General features: G+C 40.9%; 1 protein-coding gene across 8 annotated transcripts in view; it reads right to left on the reverse strand.

The window, feature by feature from the left end:
- The window catches only part of DACH2 (dachshund family transcription factor 2), a 284122-nt gene that overhangs the window by 147112 nt on the left and 118918 nt on the right, over positions 1–18092 (reverse strand). For 6 of the 8 annotated variants that reach the window (XM_039331668.1, XM_039331694.1, XM_039331709.1 and 3 more), the window contains exon 3: positions 7023–7094. The exons of the other annotated variants lie outside the window; for them this stretch is intronic. In XM_039331668.1, coding sequence (XP_039187602.1) covers positions 7023–7094 — 72 coding nt within the window. The remainder of the gene's footprint in view (positions 1–7022; positions 7095–18092) is intronic. 8 annotated transcript variants of the gene reach the window in all.

Genomic DNA, 18092 nt, shown 5'->3' on the forward strand with positions numbered 1-18092 from the left:
TCTCTCTCTCTCTCTCTCTCATCACTCAGCAGACAGATGATGGAGAAGTCAACTTCACCATTGATTAATAAAATGTGCAGATGTGAGATTATTTGCAAAGGTCATATAAGCAATTCTGAGACCTCGGAAGGGAAGGGGCAGACTTTAAATGGAATTAATTCAAATACTCCTTGGACATGTATGCTGTATTTAGTCTACTGAACAATCTCTGCAAATATTGATTGCCAAGTTAAACTGGATGATAAGCAGGAAATGCAGCTTGACTTTCTTTTTTCGTTACCTTGAGAGAGGTTGCTAATCAAACTCTGATCATGGCTCTTAATATATATAATTTTGAAATATGTTATGCCTACATATGACTGGCTGTATTTGAGCAAAACCCATATGGGGCCGTTTTAAATTTTAATTGTATCCTTTTGCAAATGGCCACCTTTTATTTAATAAACATTAGCCTGGATTGGGTACACTATCTTTAAATGGTGCACTAAGGGCTACATCTCAAAAAGAACGGGAAAGACCAAGGCGAAACATTAAATTTGATTTACGTTTAATTAAAATTAAATATAGTTCGTATGGTTTGCCTCCAGTCATGTATTTAATTATTTCTCCCTGCCATCAAAGTTAAACGCTACAAAATATTAACATCCTTTGATGAACTTTAGGGCCAAATCACATTTCAATCAGAGCTTTCCGGAGTGAATTGTGGCCCTTGAATCTCAGCTACAGATCTAGATGTAATGAAAACTAATTATTTTAGGGAACCCCTTTTCTATTCCTATTAGTAACAAAAGCACAATGAATGTCGTCTGGAAAAACCCTTTTTCCAAGAATGACCACAAGGTCATCTTTACATATAGAATAGAATAATAGAGTTGGAAGGGACTTTGGAGGTCTTCTAGTCCAACTCCCTGCTCAGGCAGGAAACCCTATACCAGGCATGTCAAACTTGCGATGTCACATGACGTTATGCGACATATCACGACTTTTTCCTCATTGCCGGCAATGGGGTGGGCGCAGTTTTGATGGGACGCATCCAGCCTGTGGGCCGGCAGTTTGACATGCCTGCCCTGTACCATTTCAGACAAATGGCTGTCCAGTCTCTTCTTGAAAACTTCCAGTGTTGGAGCATTCACAATTTTTGGAGGCAATTTTTGTTCCACTGTTTAATTGTACTAACTGTCAGGAATTTTCTTCTTAGTTCTAGTTTGCTTCTCTCCTTGATTAGTTTCCATCCATTGCTTCTTGTCCTGCCTTCAGGCGCCTTGGAGAATAGCTTGGCTCCCTCTTCTTTGGGGCAGCCCCTGAGATATTGGAACACTGCTATCATGTCCCCCTCGTCCTTCTCTTCATTAAACTAGACATACCCAATTCCAGCAACTGTCCTTTATATGTTTTAGCCTCCAGTCCCCTAATCATCTTTGTTGCTCTTCTCTGTACTCTTTCTAGAGTCCCAGCATCTTTTTTACATCGTGGTGACCAAAAGTGGATGCAGTATTCCAAGTGTGGCCTTACCAAGGCATTGTAAAGTGGTATTAACACTTCACGTGATCTTGATTCTATCCCTCTGTTAATGCAGCCTAGAACTGTGTTGGCTTTTTTGGCAGCTGCAGCACACTGCAGTTGCCAAAAAAATATAATTCCACCTACCTTTGTTAGATACAGTATATGATGTCATTGCAAAAGGGACATATTGTCCAAGAGATAAAGTTATGGAAACTTCCTGAAAAAAATACACTCTACGTCCTCTCCACCCAATGAAACAAATACAGGTAGTCCTTGACTTATGGTCATAATTTCTATTGCTAAGTAAGGTGGTTGCTAATTCAGCTGTACCTGATTTTATGACTTTTTCCATGGTTGTTAAGCAAATCACTGCAATTGTAAACTGAATTGCGTAGTATTTAAGGGCGTCTGGGTTCCACCATTGACTTTATTTGTTGGAAACTGGCTGGGAAGTTTGCAAATGGTGATTGCGTGATCCTGTGACAGTGAAATGTGGGGTCCTTCGTGCCCTCTGAGCTCCCTTGTTTGATTGTTTTTTTTGCAGACGTTTCATTACCCAACTAGGTAACATCATCAGTGGTAGTCCTAGAATTCATTACCTACCTCCTCCCCCCTCCAGTCCACAAACACACATACCCCCCCTCCTTCTAGCATTGATGTTACCTAGTTAGGTAATGAAACATTTGCAAGAAAGTAAAGAAGCTCAGAAAGCACCAAGGACCCCACAGATCTCCCCCCCCCTCCTCCTCCTCCTCCTCCTTCTCCTCCTCCTCCTTACAGCCTCCCTGCCTTCTAGCACTGATGATGTTACCTAGTTAGGATAATGACACATCTGCAAGAAAACAAGCAAGTTCAGAAAGCACCAAAAACCCCACATTTCAACCCTGAGCTACAAACATTCTCCATTGAGACAGTGAACTTGTCATAAATACATGCAAGTTGCCGAGCACCCAATCACAAGGCTGCAGGATGGGGCAATGGTCATAAGTATGAGGACCGACTATAAGTCTTTTTCAATAACTGCAAATGGTTGCCAAACAAATGGTTGTAAGTTGACAACTACCCGTAGAAATAAAGAGGTTTAGAGATACAACGAAGTAAATTCATCCTACAGAATCTCTATTGGAAACAGACTACAAGATTTCATTTCCTTTATTTTCCATAATGTTAAAAGCAATTCAACATCAAACCGGAGCCCTAATGACTTTGCCAAACCCTGTTTCAATCAAAGCCATTGTTTAATTTATAAGACATCATCTCAGCCAGTGCATTTGAAAGCAATTAGCAGTTCCTTTTAATCTATGCAATTTTTTAAAAAGTTAGAAAGCCAATTATTCATTTGAAAATCTATGTGAGAGGGAACAAAAATTGTTCCCAGGTTCCATGCTTGTATTTTGAAATTTGTTTATTTTATGATGAGGATGATTGCTTTGCAGACCTGATGTCAGAAACTTTTAAAGGTGGGAGACAAGATTATTTGTAGTGAAAAACCTTGACTAATCAAGACATTCAGTAGTAGTAGTAGTAGTAGTAGTAGTAGTAGTAGTAGTAGTAGTAGTTGTTGTTGTTGTTGTTGTTGTTGGAGGAGGAGGAGGAGGATATATGGACAATTTTATTTGTCATGGTTTACCTGCTCATATATTCTGGGTCACGCTAAACTCTTCTTGGATTACAATAAACTCAAATGATAAACAGTATCAGGTAATTAAATAACACATTTAGTTCTTGTGTTAGAATGCTGACTGTCAAATGTCCTTTCATTGGTATGAAGGTGAAATATCTAGAATCTGGACCATAAAAAGCTTTCTCCTTTTTTTTTTAAATCAAGAGAGGGAATATTTAAATAGAACAGGCAGATGTGGATGTTTGATGCTGTTAGAGGTATCATTGCAGGATGTAACCTGTTCTCAGTAAAGCTGCCTTTTGCAATTGACTGAAGGTGAATTTGTCAATGCCGATAATTACTGAACCAATAAAAGGAGAATATTTTTAGCTCAGGGTTGAAATGAGGGGCTCTTGGTGCTCTCCGAACCTGGTGGTTTTCTTCCAGATGTTTCAGTTAGGTAACATCAGTGCTAGTCTTATTTCTATTATTATGAGTTTTAATTCTCTCTCAGGGCGCAAAGAAAAAATATCTGCTGTGAACTCCACGTAGGCATCAGGAAGGGCATCCAGCCAGTAAATGCTCAGCTCCATCCAGTTGCCTCAACTCTACCCCAAATTAAGGGACTACAGGGTTGTAAAAAGGGAGTTTTTAAAATTGTTTTAAATTTTTATAGGCTTTTAATGTTTGTAAGCCACCCAGTGCCACCTTCAGGCTAGATGGGTGGCAAAGAAGTCTAATAAATAAACAAATAAGTAAATAAACAAGCCCCAACACCGCCACCATCTTTCAAGAATTTGCAGCCTCCCCTTCTGTTAAATGAAAACCAGTACTGGTGGAACGTCCATTCAGAAAATGTCAAATAATATTTTCAAGGGTACCTACATTGCAAGAGTAGTAAATAACAACACTAATACTGCTACTACTATTACTAATAATAATGCCTCTTCCATTGTCAGCATGACCATAATGTAAGCCTAATTACCACCAGCATTAGAAGCAGCTTGTGGTTTTTATATTACATTGAGGTAAATTACACTAGAATTAGTGTGGATTACTTTTATCAAATAGGGAATAAACTGTTAATTAACTCCCTACTGAAGCAATCTCTTTCAGAGCTTGCAACTGTTATTAGCTCTAGATTAAACTGTTGAATTAATTTCCCACTTACTTACTATTTCAAGAGGGTTTTTTTTTTTTTAAATCTACCTGGCAGCAATGAACATAAATTGTCTCGACCATCCCCCTCCCTTTCCTTTTGGTGGGAAGAGTAAACAGTTTATAATAATGTTTATGCAGTCATTTTGTCTGAACAAATAAATGTGTGCACACTCTCAGTTTTTAATTAGCCCACGGATATCAATATATTAAACCTGAGATTATATTAACAGATTTCAGAGAAAACAAACAGGTAATTCCCCCCCCCCCCGTTTAAAGTTGTTTGCAAATAGAAAAGCTACCTTGATGAAATTTTTATGTTGAAGATGGAGAGATCATACATACCCTTTCACTCAGGCCTCACACCTCTCTAAACCTAGGAATCTGCAAATCAAATATCTTGATTGTTTTTAATTTAAACAGTTGCCAAGACCTGCTTGCCCTTTTTTTTTAAAAAAAAGCATTCTTCTGTAAAAGATTCCTATTTTTCTTCCTATTTTCAGAAGATGGTGCTGGTTTGGAGGTGGTTTCTTCTAAATAGCTCTAGAAGAGGGATTTCTTGAAATGTTGTTGAGAATGTAATTTATTTTTTGGAGTGATTGAAGGTGTTTCTTCCCATTATCTGCTGTTCTCTGAGATTTATATCAAGCCGAGCCCAGGAAGAAATTGTTGTCGCATTTTTTCCAACAACGGGAACATTAATTTAGGAAGGAAGCTTGATTGTCAATGTTCCAGCAGGTCAAAACTTCTTGGCGACTCACAAAGTTGCCAGATTTGTCGCAATGGCTAACAAGTTATATGTTCCCTGTTTGTACAAGGTGACAATGAGAAGCAGGGTGAATGAAATGATCCTTGTTTATAGGTTGTCCTGCAGAATGCATCTTAATTTCGACCGTGTGTATATCAAGATGTTTTTTTTCCTCTGTTTTGTGTCATTGGCTTTTAATCCCAGGTCTTTTGGACATAGAGCAGGGGTCTTCAAAGTTGGCCCTTTTATGACTTGTGGACTTCAACTTCCAGAATTCCTCAGCCAGGCACGCTGAGTTGAAGTCCACAAGTCATAAAAGGGCCAACTTTGAAAACCCCTGACATAGAGAATAGATTGATGGTCTTCACACTCCTGAGGTCCTCCTCTGAGATGGCATAAAAGTGTGAAAAAGTAGAGAAGCTGCAACATTTCTGGTTGAGATGATTTTACAAGGAAAGGCATAAAGCTGCGTACGATTGTCTGATCCTCCTCTGAAAAGTGGGAGAACGTTTATGACGAAACCGATTAAAATACAACATTCCACTGATGTTTCAATTACTTTTAGCTTCCGTTTATAAAGATTTAACTATTCATGCAAAGCTAAAAATAGCAGAAAAATAGCAGGATCCAAAGATGAGAAAAAACAGCAGCCTCTCTCGTAACCGAATTAGCTTTATATTATTTTCAAAAATAATAGGCTTAAACTACGTCTCCCCAAATCCCAAATGACTGCTCTTCTCCCTCCCCCCACTTTCAAATTATTCTTTTATTATAATTTCAATTAGCAGGTTCTACTCTTTCTCAAAGATTCAGATGGCTTTTTATTTTTCTCGGGAGAAAATGAAAAGATTACAGAAGCACCATCAAGAAAAACTAAAAAGAAACTAGCCAAATATCTACTTTCATTTTTTTACCCTTGAACGGAGTACACAGGATATGTTCAACTTTTTTTTTTTTGCCAAGTTCACAACTTGTCTATTTTGTTTTAATCCCACGCTGATCGCCCTTCTCCAATGGCGAGTTGCCCTAGACCTGTTTGACAGCCAGCATGTAGTGATGACCGTTGCACTGTCCCGAGATCATGTGATCACTCTTTATAGCCTTCCCAGCCGAATTCCAACAAGCCAAGTCAATGGGGGGAAGTGAGATTCACTTAATAACCACATGATGCACTTAAGAACTGCAGCGATTCGCTCAGTAACTGGGGCAAAAATGTCGTAAAATGGAGCACTACTGACTGAACAACTGTGCTGCTTAGCAACAGAAATTTTGGGCTCCCTTGGAGTTGTATGTTTTTATTTATTTACTTTCATCTATTTAGAAAATGTATATTCCTGCCTACTCGCATGCGGCTTACATAAATATCAAAACACCATATAAAAAGAAGAAGAAAATAACCAGAAGAAACATAAAATAATAACCCCCCAACCCACATTCAAATTAACCATTTAATGGGCTCCATCCGCTCTGGGTTCAGTACTAGCTCTACTTCTTGGCTGGAAAAACAATTTTAAAAAAAATCAAAACAACCTTTTCTCTGATTTTAATACACTGTCAATTCAATTGTCCTGGCTCCATTTCTTCTGAGCTTATGGCTTTATCCCATGTAAAAATGAACTGGGACCTGGAAAAAATCGGGCATCCTTGCTTTTCAATTTAAAAAAAAAAAAACTGAAAATGGGTCCCATAATGCTGTTTAATATTCTTCCAAAATAAAGAATTGCCCCTTTGGGCTTTAACAAATGAAAGCCACACTCCCAAGTTGGCTTTCAGAATTGTCCCAATGTGGTTTCCTATGGCCGACCATAGAAATTCTTCCTCTAAGTCAACGCCAACCGAAAGTAACAAATCAATTTCTCAGAAAATCACACTCAAGGAGATAGACAAGATAGAGGGAGCTTGTGGACGAAAGAATAGCCAATACCAAAACCACATGTTAAATATAGCAAGTGCCTGTTGCAGAGAAAAGAAATGTGTTAAGTCACAAAAGACACAAATAGAAGTAAACACCTTGTATTTGAAGAGTCCTGAGCTCTGCAACCTTTACGTGGGTTTCATCAGGGAAAAATAAAGTTCTTATGTCTGTAAAGAAAAACATTGTTAAAAGCGTTGATATAGTATGAAATGGGAATATGCTACTTAAGGAATAATGGCTGAGCTGGACCCTATACTGAATTACTAAATAATGCCCTAATATCTTCATTTATCTTCTGCCATCCATATGGGTACCCAGTATCCATTTTCATGCCTTTTTAGGTCCAATTCCCACCACCCAAAGTTGTCTCCGCCAACTTTATAAATAAATATATAAGTTATCTAAAATACTGTATCCCAAATATTGCAAGGCACAACTGTTTTGGTCAGGAGAACAAATGGACCTTCAAAACAAAATGGCATAGTAATAACATTTCTAACAATGCTCGCAATAGGTTGTACAAAGTGAAATAATTAAAATGACCAAGGACCCTTAAAACAATTATCCACAGGAACGTCACCAGTGCTACATTCACATTGATTGACCCCTCTGTTTGTCAATGGAAAGATATTTAATTCAGTTCAAGCAGAACTGGGGAGGGGGGGGAAATAAACTCAAACATTTACAGTGCTCTTTATCTCTTGATCGATACAGAATGAAATAATAACTGGTGATTCTTCTTGCAAACCTAACCCCGTATTTCAATCTCAAAACATGCTTTTAGCTTGAAATACCTGTTCCAATTTCATCCACTATTGTTCCAGCTATTCGGAAAGTCTATGGAACACTGGTCAGAGCTGAAAATATCTGTTCTGATAAGGGCAGTATGAAACTTAGGAATAGTTAAGAAGATTGTTGGCATACTTATAGGGAAGATGAATTGGAGGGAGGGAGGGAGGGAGGGAGGGAGGGAGGGAGGGAGGGAAGGAAGGAAGGAAGGAAGGAAGGAAGGAAGGAAGGAAGGAAGGAAGGAAGGCCTTAAAGGGCAGGTCTAGAATTTTCTTCTTAATGCAACAATCATTATGAAAGCAAACCTAATATGGTGACACCTGTTTTATATCCAGACTAGATTATGTTATGGTTACTTTATACAGAGAAATCTTTAACAGATCATTAAAGCTCTCAATGCCTTAGATGGAGGCTATCCATCCCTTTTATTGATGGAGAGGATCTTCTCAGTATCTCACATGTGAAAGAAGTGTATTTGATTAGGACAAAGTTTAGGATCTTTTCTCTGGCCACCCCAGAACCCTGCAACTCCAGGTTTGCAATTTTACTAATTTTAAATTAAATTAAATTTTACAAAGTTCCCTGGGACTTTGTACACCATCCTGTGCTGGTTTTTTTTTTTTTTTTTTCAGAAACCAGTACAGAATTCTGTAAGTTTCATTTCTTTAGAGAAAATTAGGAAGTTCTTCCTTATGGGAAGATGGTCTAATCTGACTTCTGCAATGTGCAGGAGATTGGATTGATAGATCCATTCATACCTGCCCTGGGCAGGGGGTTGGACTAGAAGACCTCCATAGTCCCTTCCAGCCCTATGGTTCTATGCTTCATTCCTACACTATGATTCTTTCTGCTAATGTTCTTCGTCAAAGTCTTTGTTTTTAGAAAAAAACATACAGTAGTTTCCATAAGCAACACAAAGCTTGGATGCTAACTGCAGCATCTTCCAGCTTTAACACTTTTATTAGGAATTGTGTATTTCTGTGTGTATGTGGGTAATTGTTTCTTCTAAGTGATTTTAGACTTGTACTCCCCCCCCCAAACTTTTAAACTCTTTAAGCTGTGCATTGATCTCAGAAGGTCTATAAACAGCCCTGAGCAATGCACTGGGCTCCAAAAAAAAAAAAAAAAAATCAGGATAGAATTTTTTCATATGAATAAATGTTCATTGATCCAGCCTGAACAGCAAACAATTTCTGACAAAACAAGAACTGCCTCTCTCAGCAACTATTTGTCCCAGATGGATCAAAAGTCTACTTCATATGTTCTAGCCCAAACAGCAGTTATTCCATGGGTTTACAAGGTTCAGAGACAAGAACTAAGGTGGCTTCTTCTGTCATCTTAATTATGATTCCCTATTCTTTAGCATCAGGTTCCCATACTGGTCAGCATCAACAATTGCTCCAACTGGTTGTACCCAAGAGAGATTCTTGTGGGGTCCTTGATGCTCTCTGAGCTTGGTTGTTTTCTTACAGACATTTCACTACTAAACTAGGTAACATCATCAGTATTAGATGTTAGCACAATGGTAGCACTAGATCAGTGGTTCTCAACCTTTCTAATGCCGCGAGCCCATAATACAGTTCCCCATGTTGTGGTGACCCCCAACCACTTATACATCAATGGGTGCCAGGGGCCTGGCCAAAGAAAAGGGGGAAAAAATGGCGGACAGCCTTGTTTGGAGACCCCCGTGAAATGGTCGTTCGACCCCAAATGGGGTCCCGACCCACAGGTTGAGAACCACTGCACTAGATGATGTTACCTAGTTGGGTAATGAAACATCTGCAAGAAAACCACCAAGCTCAGAGAGCACCAAGGACCCTAGTTTTAAACCCTAGTCTAGTTTAATGAAGAGAAGGACGAGGGGGGACGTGATAACAGTGTTCCAATATCTCAGGGGCTGCCACAAAGAAGAGGGAGTCAAGCTATTCTCCAAAGCACCTGAAGGCAGGACAAGAAGCAAAGGATGGAAACTAACCAAAGAAAGAAGCAACCTAGAACTAAGGAGGAATCTTCTGACAGTTAGAACAATTAATTAGTGGAACAAATTGCCTCCAGAAGTTGTGGGTGCTCCAACACTGGAAGTTTTTAAGAAGAGACTGGACAACCATTTGTCTGAAATGGTATAGGGTTTCCTGCCTGAGCAGGGGGTTGGACCAGAAGACCTCCAAGGTCCCTTCGAACTCTATTACTATTATTATTATTATTATTATTATTATATTATTATCATCATCATCATCACCACCATCACCACCCCCACCACCCCACAGTCCTCCTCCTCCTTTACCCCGCAAATACCACTCCCTTTCAGCACTGATGATGTTACCTAGTTGGGTAATGAAACGTCTGCATGAAAACCACCCAGCTCAAGAGAGCACTGCCTAGTCAACCCTGAGCTACAAATGTTCTCTTCTATCAGAGTTATTCTTCTCCAGCCTGGCTGAAACCAACTTGCATTTGGTCTTCTTCTTCTTCTTCCACAAGCATCTCATTTGTTATCTTTCCATTTGGACAGAATTACAAAAGAGAAATTTCCTATGAAAATTAGTCCTCATGATTGCTGATCCGCTCTCACAGAACCGCAAAATCAATAGCCCCATTGCACTTCTGGAAACACTCTCACTGCTTTTATATGTACTATTTTGATATAGACGTTCAAGATAAACTTATTTCTATTACTTCTATTAGGTGTAAACTTCGCTTACAAATGGCGGCTAAGAGCTTCTGGTTAGTGGATAGTTTTGTGTTGCCTGTTTTATCGACTATACTTTTATCGGCCAATGGCCGAAATAAAATTCTGCCTGTCAAACTGAGTAATATTTCAGGATTTTCCTGGCACGAGATCATTGAAGGCTTGCAAGAATTGGAACCACCTGAAATGTGGAACACTTTTTATTTCTTTTTTTCTTTATCTGTATTTACATACTTATTTATTGCTAATAGCCAGCATCTGGATTTTTGCAAGCCTTGGTTTTCTTCCCTTCAACACCCATTTCCCTACTCCTGTTCTTCTCGGCTGTTCTTCTAGGAACAGCAGAAAAGAAGAATAAATGCAAGGCAAGAAATAAAGCATTAACCACAGTGTACTACTCTAGCTGAGATATTCCCCCTTTTCAATCGAATCAGCTTTTCTTCTCTTTATTTTCGGTGTTCCAAACCACACCAGCTCTCTTCTCCCCCCCCCCCTTCTGAAGAGTATGTTCTTGCTTATGTAGGTCAACTCTACACTGGGATGGTGAATAAATCCGCAGTGACAGGTCCTTTGATATTTTAGCATGGTTTCCCACAGATGGAACGCATCCAAAGGCCGGGGTGCTGACCAATTCACATTGGCTAAATAGATCAACTGAAATAAACATAATAAATGCAATCGTAATGAAAGAACGCCCTTTCACGCTAGTTGAAGACTTGACTTATCGGAAGTGGCAGTTCTCAGGGCTCTTAGACGGCACTTGGCTTTGCCACTTGACCAATGGACAGATTCACTTCAGTGACCAGAAGAAGAAATTTTCTGCCTGATTTCAGGGTAATTTAGTCACCTGCTCCGGGATAACCACAGCCAAGTCAACAGCCACTTGGCTAAACACCGAAGGTGTGTAGGAAATCATAGGGCAGAGGTGGGTTGTTTTTTTAGGGGGGGGGGTGCATATGGGAGCTGAAACTATTGAGATATTAATGACAGCCCAGGTTTTGGGTTTTGTTTTTTTACCTATATTCTTGGTTTAGAAGTCAACGGTTCCATTTGCTCTCTTAAAAGCTGGTTGAGGTGGCCATAAGCTAGAACACTAGAGCTGAAAAGAGCTTATTTCCTTCACTTCACAAGGAGAAGCATGCCAACCAGGCTTTCTCCAGAACTCAGGAATGGCAGACTCCCACAGAGAGCAGATGCTCCATTTTGTGCAGTCAACCAAGTTACACAGGTCCAACTGGCAGGTACAAATCAGCCAGTTTGAGGAGAGGTGCGTGTCTTAACAGGTATTGCCTAGCCCATTGGACCCCAGGGATCGGTTCTGTGGAGGGTGTTTTTTCCACAGACCGGGGGGGAGGAGGGGAGGAACGTGGTTTCACACGTTACCTGGATCCCATGGGCGCACGGATGGTGCTATGCTTGTTTGCGCAACCCAGTTTCTGGAGGATCACAGATGGATGCTGGTCCACAGTCTTGGGGTTGGGGAACCCCGGTTTAGCTTACTTATCTTATCCTATCCACCCTAAATATGAGCAATTGGAGGAAAATATGAAGGTGTCTGCTTTTCTCACAGTTTGTTTTCCCAGCTACGGAGCAACCAATATGCCTAGATCAAAATTCTCAATATCTCAATGTCTTGGGAGATTCTCAATCATCCAGGTCATGGTTGTCCCAAAGGTGCTTTTCCAACAGACAACTGGACTTTATTGGGGTTTTTTTTTCCCTTAATATATTTCATTTCTCATCAAGAAGCTTCCTTCAGTTCTTATAGCTCGGAACCGAAGAAGCTTCTTGGATGAGAAGCGAAACGTTTTCAAGCAAAAAAAAAACAACAACAAGAAAGTCCAGTTGGAAATGCACCTTTGGGTCATTATCTTCATCTAATATAGGGGTGGGCAATTAATTTTTCTAAAGGGGTCATAGGAGAAACTGGAACTATTGTGGAGGGCCATCACCCTGCTCCTCGCCTCTGCTGCCAGTGGCTGCATAGCCAAAAGGCTGGATGTGGCCCATGGGCCATAAAAAGCCTAGGACAATGGCAGGGATTATAGCTGCACATCCTATTTAAAACAGGAGCGATCCACAGGACTATCTTAGAAAGAATGTGTCTTTGGCTGCTCAGCGTCTCTTTCTTAATGTCTTTAGTTCCCTCTTTCCACTTCTAAAATCTACCTGAAGAAAAACTCTGCTATTGAGTTTTCGTGCTTTAAAATATTGTACAGTACAAATATTTCAATAAAAATAGCCCAAGTAAAACTTTAAGCTTTGTTGGAATCCTGCTAAATGCACTTTATTGAATTTTCTGTTTCCAGTCAAATATTTCAATTTGATTGGTTCTGGGTGATTGGGAAAAGTTCTTCAGATATTTATAGTTCAAAGCCCACGTACTCATTTGACAAAATGAAACGTTGCATGAGAGCTTCAGAACTGAGGGAAGTTTTTCCGTTCAACTTCTTTCCAGAATGTTCAATTGATCAGTTGCCCCTTAGTATAATTACAAAATAATCCATTCAATCCATTGGGGGGGCAGCAGATCTGGTGAACAGGATCTGCTGGTTCACCATGTGCTAACCGTCAGATGTTAAATATTTGAAATAAAATGCCTATGAATCTCTCAAGTAGGGGTTGACTGGGTATGGAGACATCCCAACTCAACTAGCTGTTTCTCCAGGAGTTTGGTCCAACAGGTTAGTCAACCTCTGTTGTTGATGATGGTTACATGCAAATTATGCATATTCTTATTTATTTATTTAACATATGATGAGAACATGACAGAAGAGAAGTAAACATACACGCGCAACCCACATAATTTGATACAAAACTTCTACGGGGTATGGATAGTAATAATGCAAATAATATACGCAAATACAGTTAGTCCTCAACTTGCAATTGTCAAGTTCCAAGCACGTTTTTGCTGGTCTGACACTTATTGCTTCTCAGTTTGCCAACGAATTTGGGGAGAGGGGAAGGGATCAAAATGCAGACTTCAAAAGATCAAGAAAGCGGACCGTGAGAACCAAGGAGCCAGACTTAAGAGACACTTTCTCATAATAATAATTTCCCTCCTAATTGGACAACGTGACCTAACCAAGAAGGAGGAGGGGGAATTCTATACTTTTACTATATGGGGTTGGGCGGGGTTTTGCCAGAGCTGGTTTTGTTTGCATGCATGTCGAAATGATGTACTCAATAAAGGTTTACGTTAAGAGTTTGAAAAGCTTCGAAGGTGTTTACTAGATTGGGTTCCTCAGTTGGAACCTTGACAGCAACAGTTCATTTAGTGACTGTTTGACATTATAATGGTACTGAAAAAAGTGACCTATGACTGTTTGTTTACACATTTCATACCACTGCACATCCCTGTGGTCATGTGATCAAAATTTGGATGCTTGGCAACCGGTTCCTATTTATGACTGTTGCTGTGTCCCAAGGTCATGTGATTCCTCTTTTGACAAGCAAAGTTAATAGGGAAACCAGATGCACTTAACAGCTGCAGTGATTCACTTAACAACTCTAGCAAGAAAGGTCGTAAAACGGAGCAAAAATCAACAACTGTCTCACTTAGCAACAGAAATTTTGGGCTGAATTGAGATGGTATGTTGAGGACTACTTGTCATGCTTATATTGTAAACTGGCCAGAGCGTGCTGTAAAACAGGGGTCCCCGACCCCCAGACAGTGGACCAGCAAGTCAGCAACCGGTCTGCACAAACAAGCAAAGCCCCATCCGCGGGATGCAGGCAGCACACAAAACCACACCCCTTCCAGTCCATGGAAAAACCTCTCTCCACATAACCGGTCCCTGGTGCCCAACAGGTTGGGGACCTCTGCTGTAAAACATTATGGGGTGGTAAGATTAAAAGCTATTGCTATTGTGCATTTTATTAAATTGGAAGATGTCATTGTTCTGGTGGCTGGGTTTTAAACTTGGTACACCCCTCAAGACTTACTGCTGTGAGATGGGCATCCGCGTAAATTATTTAAATAAAAGTTCACTGAAGATTTTAAGCCAGCCTCTCTCAGTACAATCTACCTCACAAGGAAGCTGTTGTAGGAATGAAACTGGAAAGCTGAATACTTTTTACACAGAGAATGACCTCGTAACACCTGCACAGGGCTTGGATTTCAACTCATTTTTTTCTACATCCGTGCCTGCCTAACTTCAGCCGCGTTTTCCAAAAATCAAAGTCCGCCATCTAAAAAAACTCTCCTTTGTTAATAAAACAGAAAGGTGACCTTACCCGGTGTAATACGTCGCCGCAGAAATGTTCTTTCAACACAGTGAAAGAATTTCATGAAGGTTATCGCCTCTTTGTTTTAGTGGAAGGAAGCCCTGGGCTACATCGCACCCAGGAATATGTTTCTGCACTGGTTTCTAAAATCTTAGCCATTGGAATTACGATCCAGGCCGATTTCTGACTTCCAAAAAATTCTGTGCGATGCAAACAGCCTCTCTCATCAGTCCCTGCCATATTTTGGTTACTTAAGTCTGTCCTGAGGAAATAAATGCCTGTTATAGCAACTAAAGGGCCCCCTTACAATTCATAAATACATGGAATAATTACTTTCTGGGGAAGTCTCTGTAATCTAATTTACTGCATTTTTATAGAGTGGTAGACCAACTTCTTATTTGCAGCCTGTCGAAAAGGCAGCAAATTATGGCAAGCGTAACATTAAATGCCGGAGCCATAAAGCAAATATTTATCTAATTTGGGATTCTGTACATCTTAAAGAGCATGATGGCTTGCTTTTCTCCCATCCGAAGCAAGTTTAAGTGCCTACATTATTCCCCTCAGTTGTACAGACTAAAGGGGGCATCACTATCAATCAAGGCATTCTAAAAGGTGCCATTATCACTAAAGATTTGTTATTATGACACACAGTCCACATTCTAGTAGAGGGAACAAGATAATACCTCAAGAAAAGCCCTATGTCTGAGGTAACATCATGCAATAAACAAAGGGTTTAAATCACAATGGTGCCTTCAAAACAGAGCACACAACCTTGGCTGATTTAGAAAGCTAAGAAGGATGGGCTCGATAAAACTTCAACAGGAGACATGTGGGAAAGGCCAGGACTTGTGGGTCAAATCACTTCTATATATTAAGAAAACTGCATGTTATGGATTTCTGTAGGAGCCAGTTTGGTCTAGTGCAGGGATAGACCTTGGCTCTTTTATGACTCCTGGACTTCAACTCCCAGAATTCCTGAGCCAGCCATACTGAGGGGAAAGGGAGAGGTTTTCCAAGCTGAGCCATGCTGGCTCAGGAATTCTGGGAGTTGAAGTCTACGAGTCATAAAAGAGCCAAGGTTGCCTACCCCTGGTCCAGTGGTTCAGGCACCAGGCTAGGAACCAGGAGACTGTGAGTTCTAGTCCCGCCATAGGCATGAAAGTTGGTTGGGTGACTTCGGACCAAACACCAGGAGATGGTGAGTTCTAGTTCCACCTTTGGGATGAAAGCAGCTGGGTGACTTTGAGTTAATTACAGAGACTAAGTTCTAGTCCCACCTTAGGCATGAAAACTGGCTGAGTGACTTTGGGCCAATCACCAGGAGACCACAAATGACTGGGACTACAAAACCAACAAACCACAAACTAAGCCTGCTTTACAAACCCAGCTAATGACAGCTCAGCTTCAGAGTTGTAGAAAACTAGAGAGATCTTCAATTGTGGACACTTGACTGGCTAACTGCTGTCAATCAACAATGATTGATATAATCTTTTCCCCTGGAATCAAGATCCTTGCCAGGAAACTTGGTTATAGCAGGCAAGATAACGGCGCAGCTCTTAAATGACCTCCAAGGTCCCTTCCAACATTGTTGTCGTTGAAGGCAAACAATGGGTATTCTAAACCAAAATACAAGCGTATGTCAAAAAAGATGGCAGGAAACAGGACCATGGAGAGCTCCCCGTGCCACAATGGTTCAAATGTTCCTCCATTAGGGAAAACTGTAAAAAGACCTACACCAGTTAGCTCAGTGGTTCTCAACCTTTTTAATGCCGCAATCCCCAACCGGTCGTAAGTCGAAGACTACTCAATCGGTCGTAAGTCGAGGACTATTCAACTGGTGCAGCACCATTTGCAGAATGGGCCTTTTGGTGGGCTCAGCAGGGCAGAGACAGCCTGGACAATTCCTATTGGCTTATGAAAGCCAATAGAATTAGAGTCTATTCAAGAGAGTCTATTCTATTGGCTTTCAAAAGCCAATAGAATAAAAGGGAGTAGCACAGCTAAGGAAAAGGGGGAAAAAAATGGCAGACTACGTTGTTTGGCAACTCCCGTGAAATGGTCGTTCGACCCCAAATGGGGTCCCGGCCCACAGGCTGAGAACCACTGAGTTAGCCAATATATACAATGTAATGGGGTAAGCCAGAGGTCCCCAATCTTGTGGGCACCAGGGACCAGTTCCATGGAGAGAGGTTTTCCACGGACAGGAGGGTGCATGGTTTAGGGTGCTGCCTGCATCTCGTGGATGGGGCTTTGCTTGTTTGTGCGGACCGGCTGCTGGTGTGCCACCGCCTGGTACTTGTCCCCGGACCAGGGGTTGGGGCCCTTGGTGTAAGCTATTTGCTTCATTGAGTTAAAGAACCATTATTGGATTTTATCGGCTCTGATTCCAATGTTTGGAAAAATAGTGAATCTAGCAGGACCTCTAAAACAGAACGGAGATCATGTGATCACCAATCTAAGTTGGTCCTTGTTGAGCTCATGTTTGTTTTCTCTCTTCCTTTCTAGCTAAGCCACGGTTTAATGGGCAAGAGCTTTTACCTGTTCTTATTCGGCGTTACAAAGTAGTCCTTGACTTACAACCATTCATTTAGTGACTGTCTGACATTACAACAGCACTGAAGGAAGTGACTTAGGACCGGTTTTCACACTTACAACCATGGACGCTTGGCAACTGGGATGTATTTAGGACAGTCCTGGGATCATTTGATCACCATTTGTAACCTCCCCAGCTGTCTTCTGACAAGCGAAGTCAATGGGGGAAGCCTGACTCACTTAAAAAATACAGTGATTCGCTTAACAACGGTGGCAAAAAAGGTTGTAAAACGAGGCACCACTTACAACTTTGCTTAGCAATAGAAAGCGTGGCTCAGTTGTGATCAGAAGTTGTGAGGGCTGCCTATCCTCTGGAAACACCCATTTCTTCTCTCTCAGGCCCAGAGAATCCTGTCACAGCACAACGAATATCTCAATGCCAGAGAGGAAGGCTTTGGGAGAAAGGAGTTGTTTTTGAATAACACACCCCAACAAAATGCCCGTGGAAGAGTAATTGCCTTGCATTCCTGATTTGCCGTGCCCTCGACTGAAACCTGCCCTCCCCAATTGAGCTTTCGCTGATCAATATAATGAGGGCAGTCAGTTTCCAGACGCAGGTATTACCCGCCCGATGTTTTCATTATCTGAGATTTTCCTACAAGAAACCCGCAAGGTGCTACTGGCTGCACAGGGCAAGCTCCTTCTCGTTCCGGCTGCGTCTGAGGGCATGGCAGATGGAAGAGAAGCTGCTGAGAAGAGATGCTATTTATCACCCTGACAGAATGTGGCTAGCATCAATCCTTTCGCCACAGGGGAAAAGTCAGGGTGGCAAAAGCCAAGAAGAAGGAAGGAATCAAAAAAAAAAAAATCTAGATTTTGTGTAATTGGGCAACCTCGATGCTCTTTGTAAATTAACGACATTATTCGC

Source organism: Crotalus tigris, unplaced genomic scaffold (assembly GCF_016545835.1).
Source record: "Crotalus tigris isolate CLP2741 ecotype Arizona unplaced genomic scaffold, ASM1654583v1 scf7180000017622.5263843, whole genome shotgun sequence".
NCBI classification, from domain to species: domain Eukaryota; kingdom Metazoa; phylum Chordata; class Lepidosauria; order Squamata; family Viperidae; genus Crotalus; species Crotalus tigris.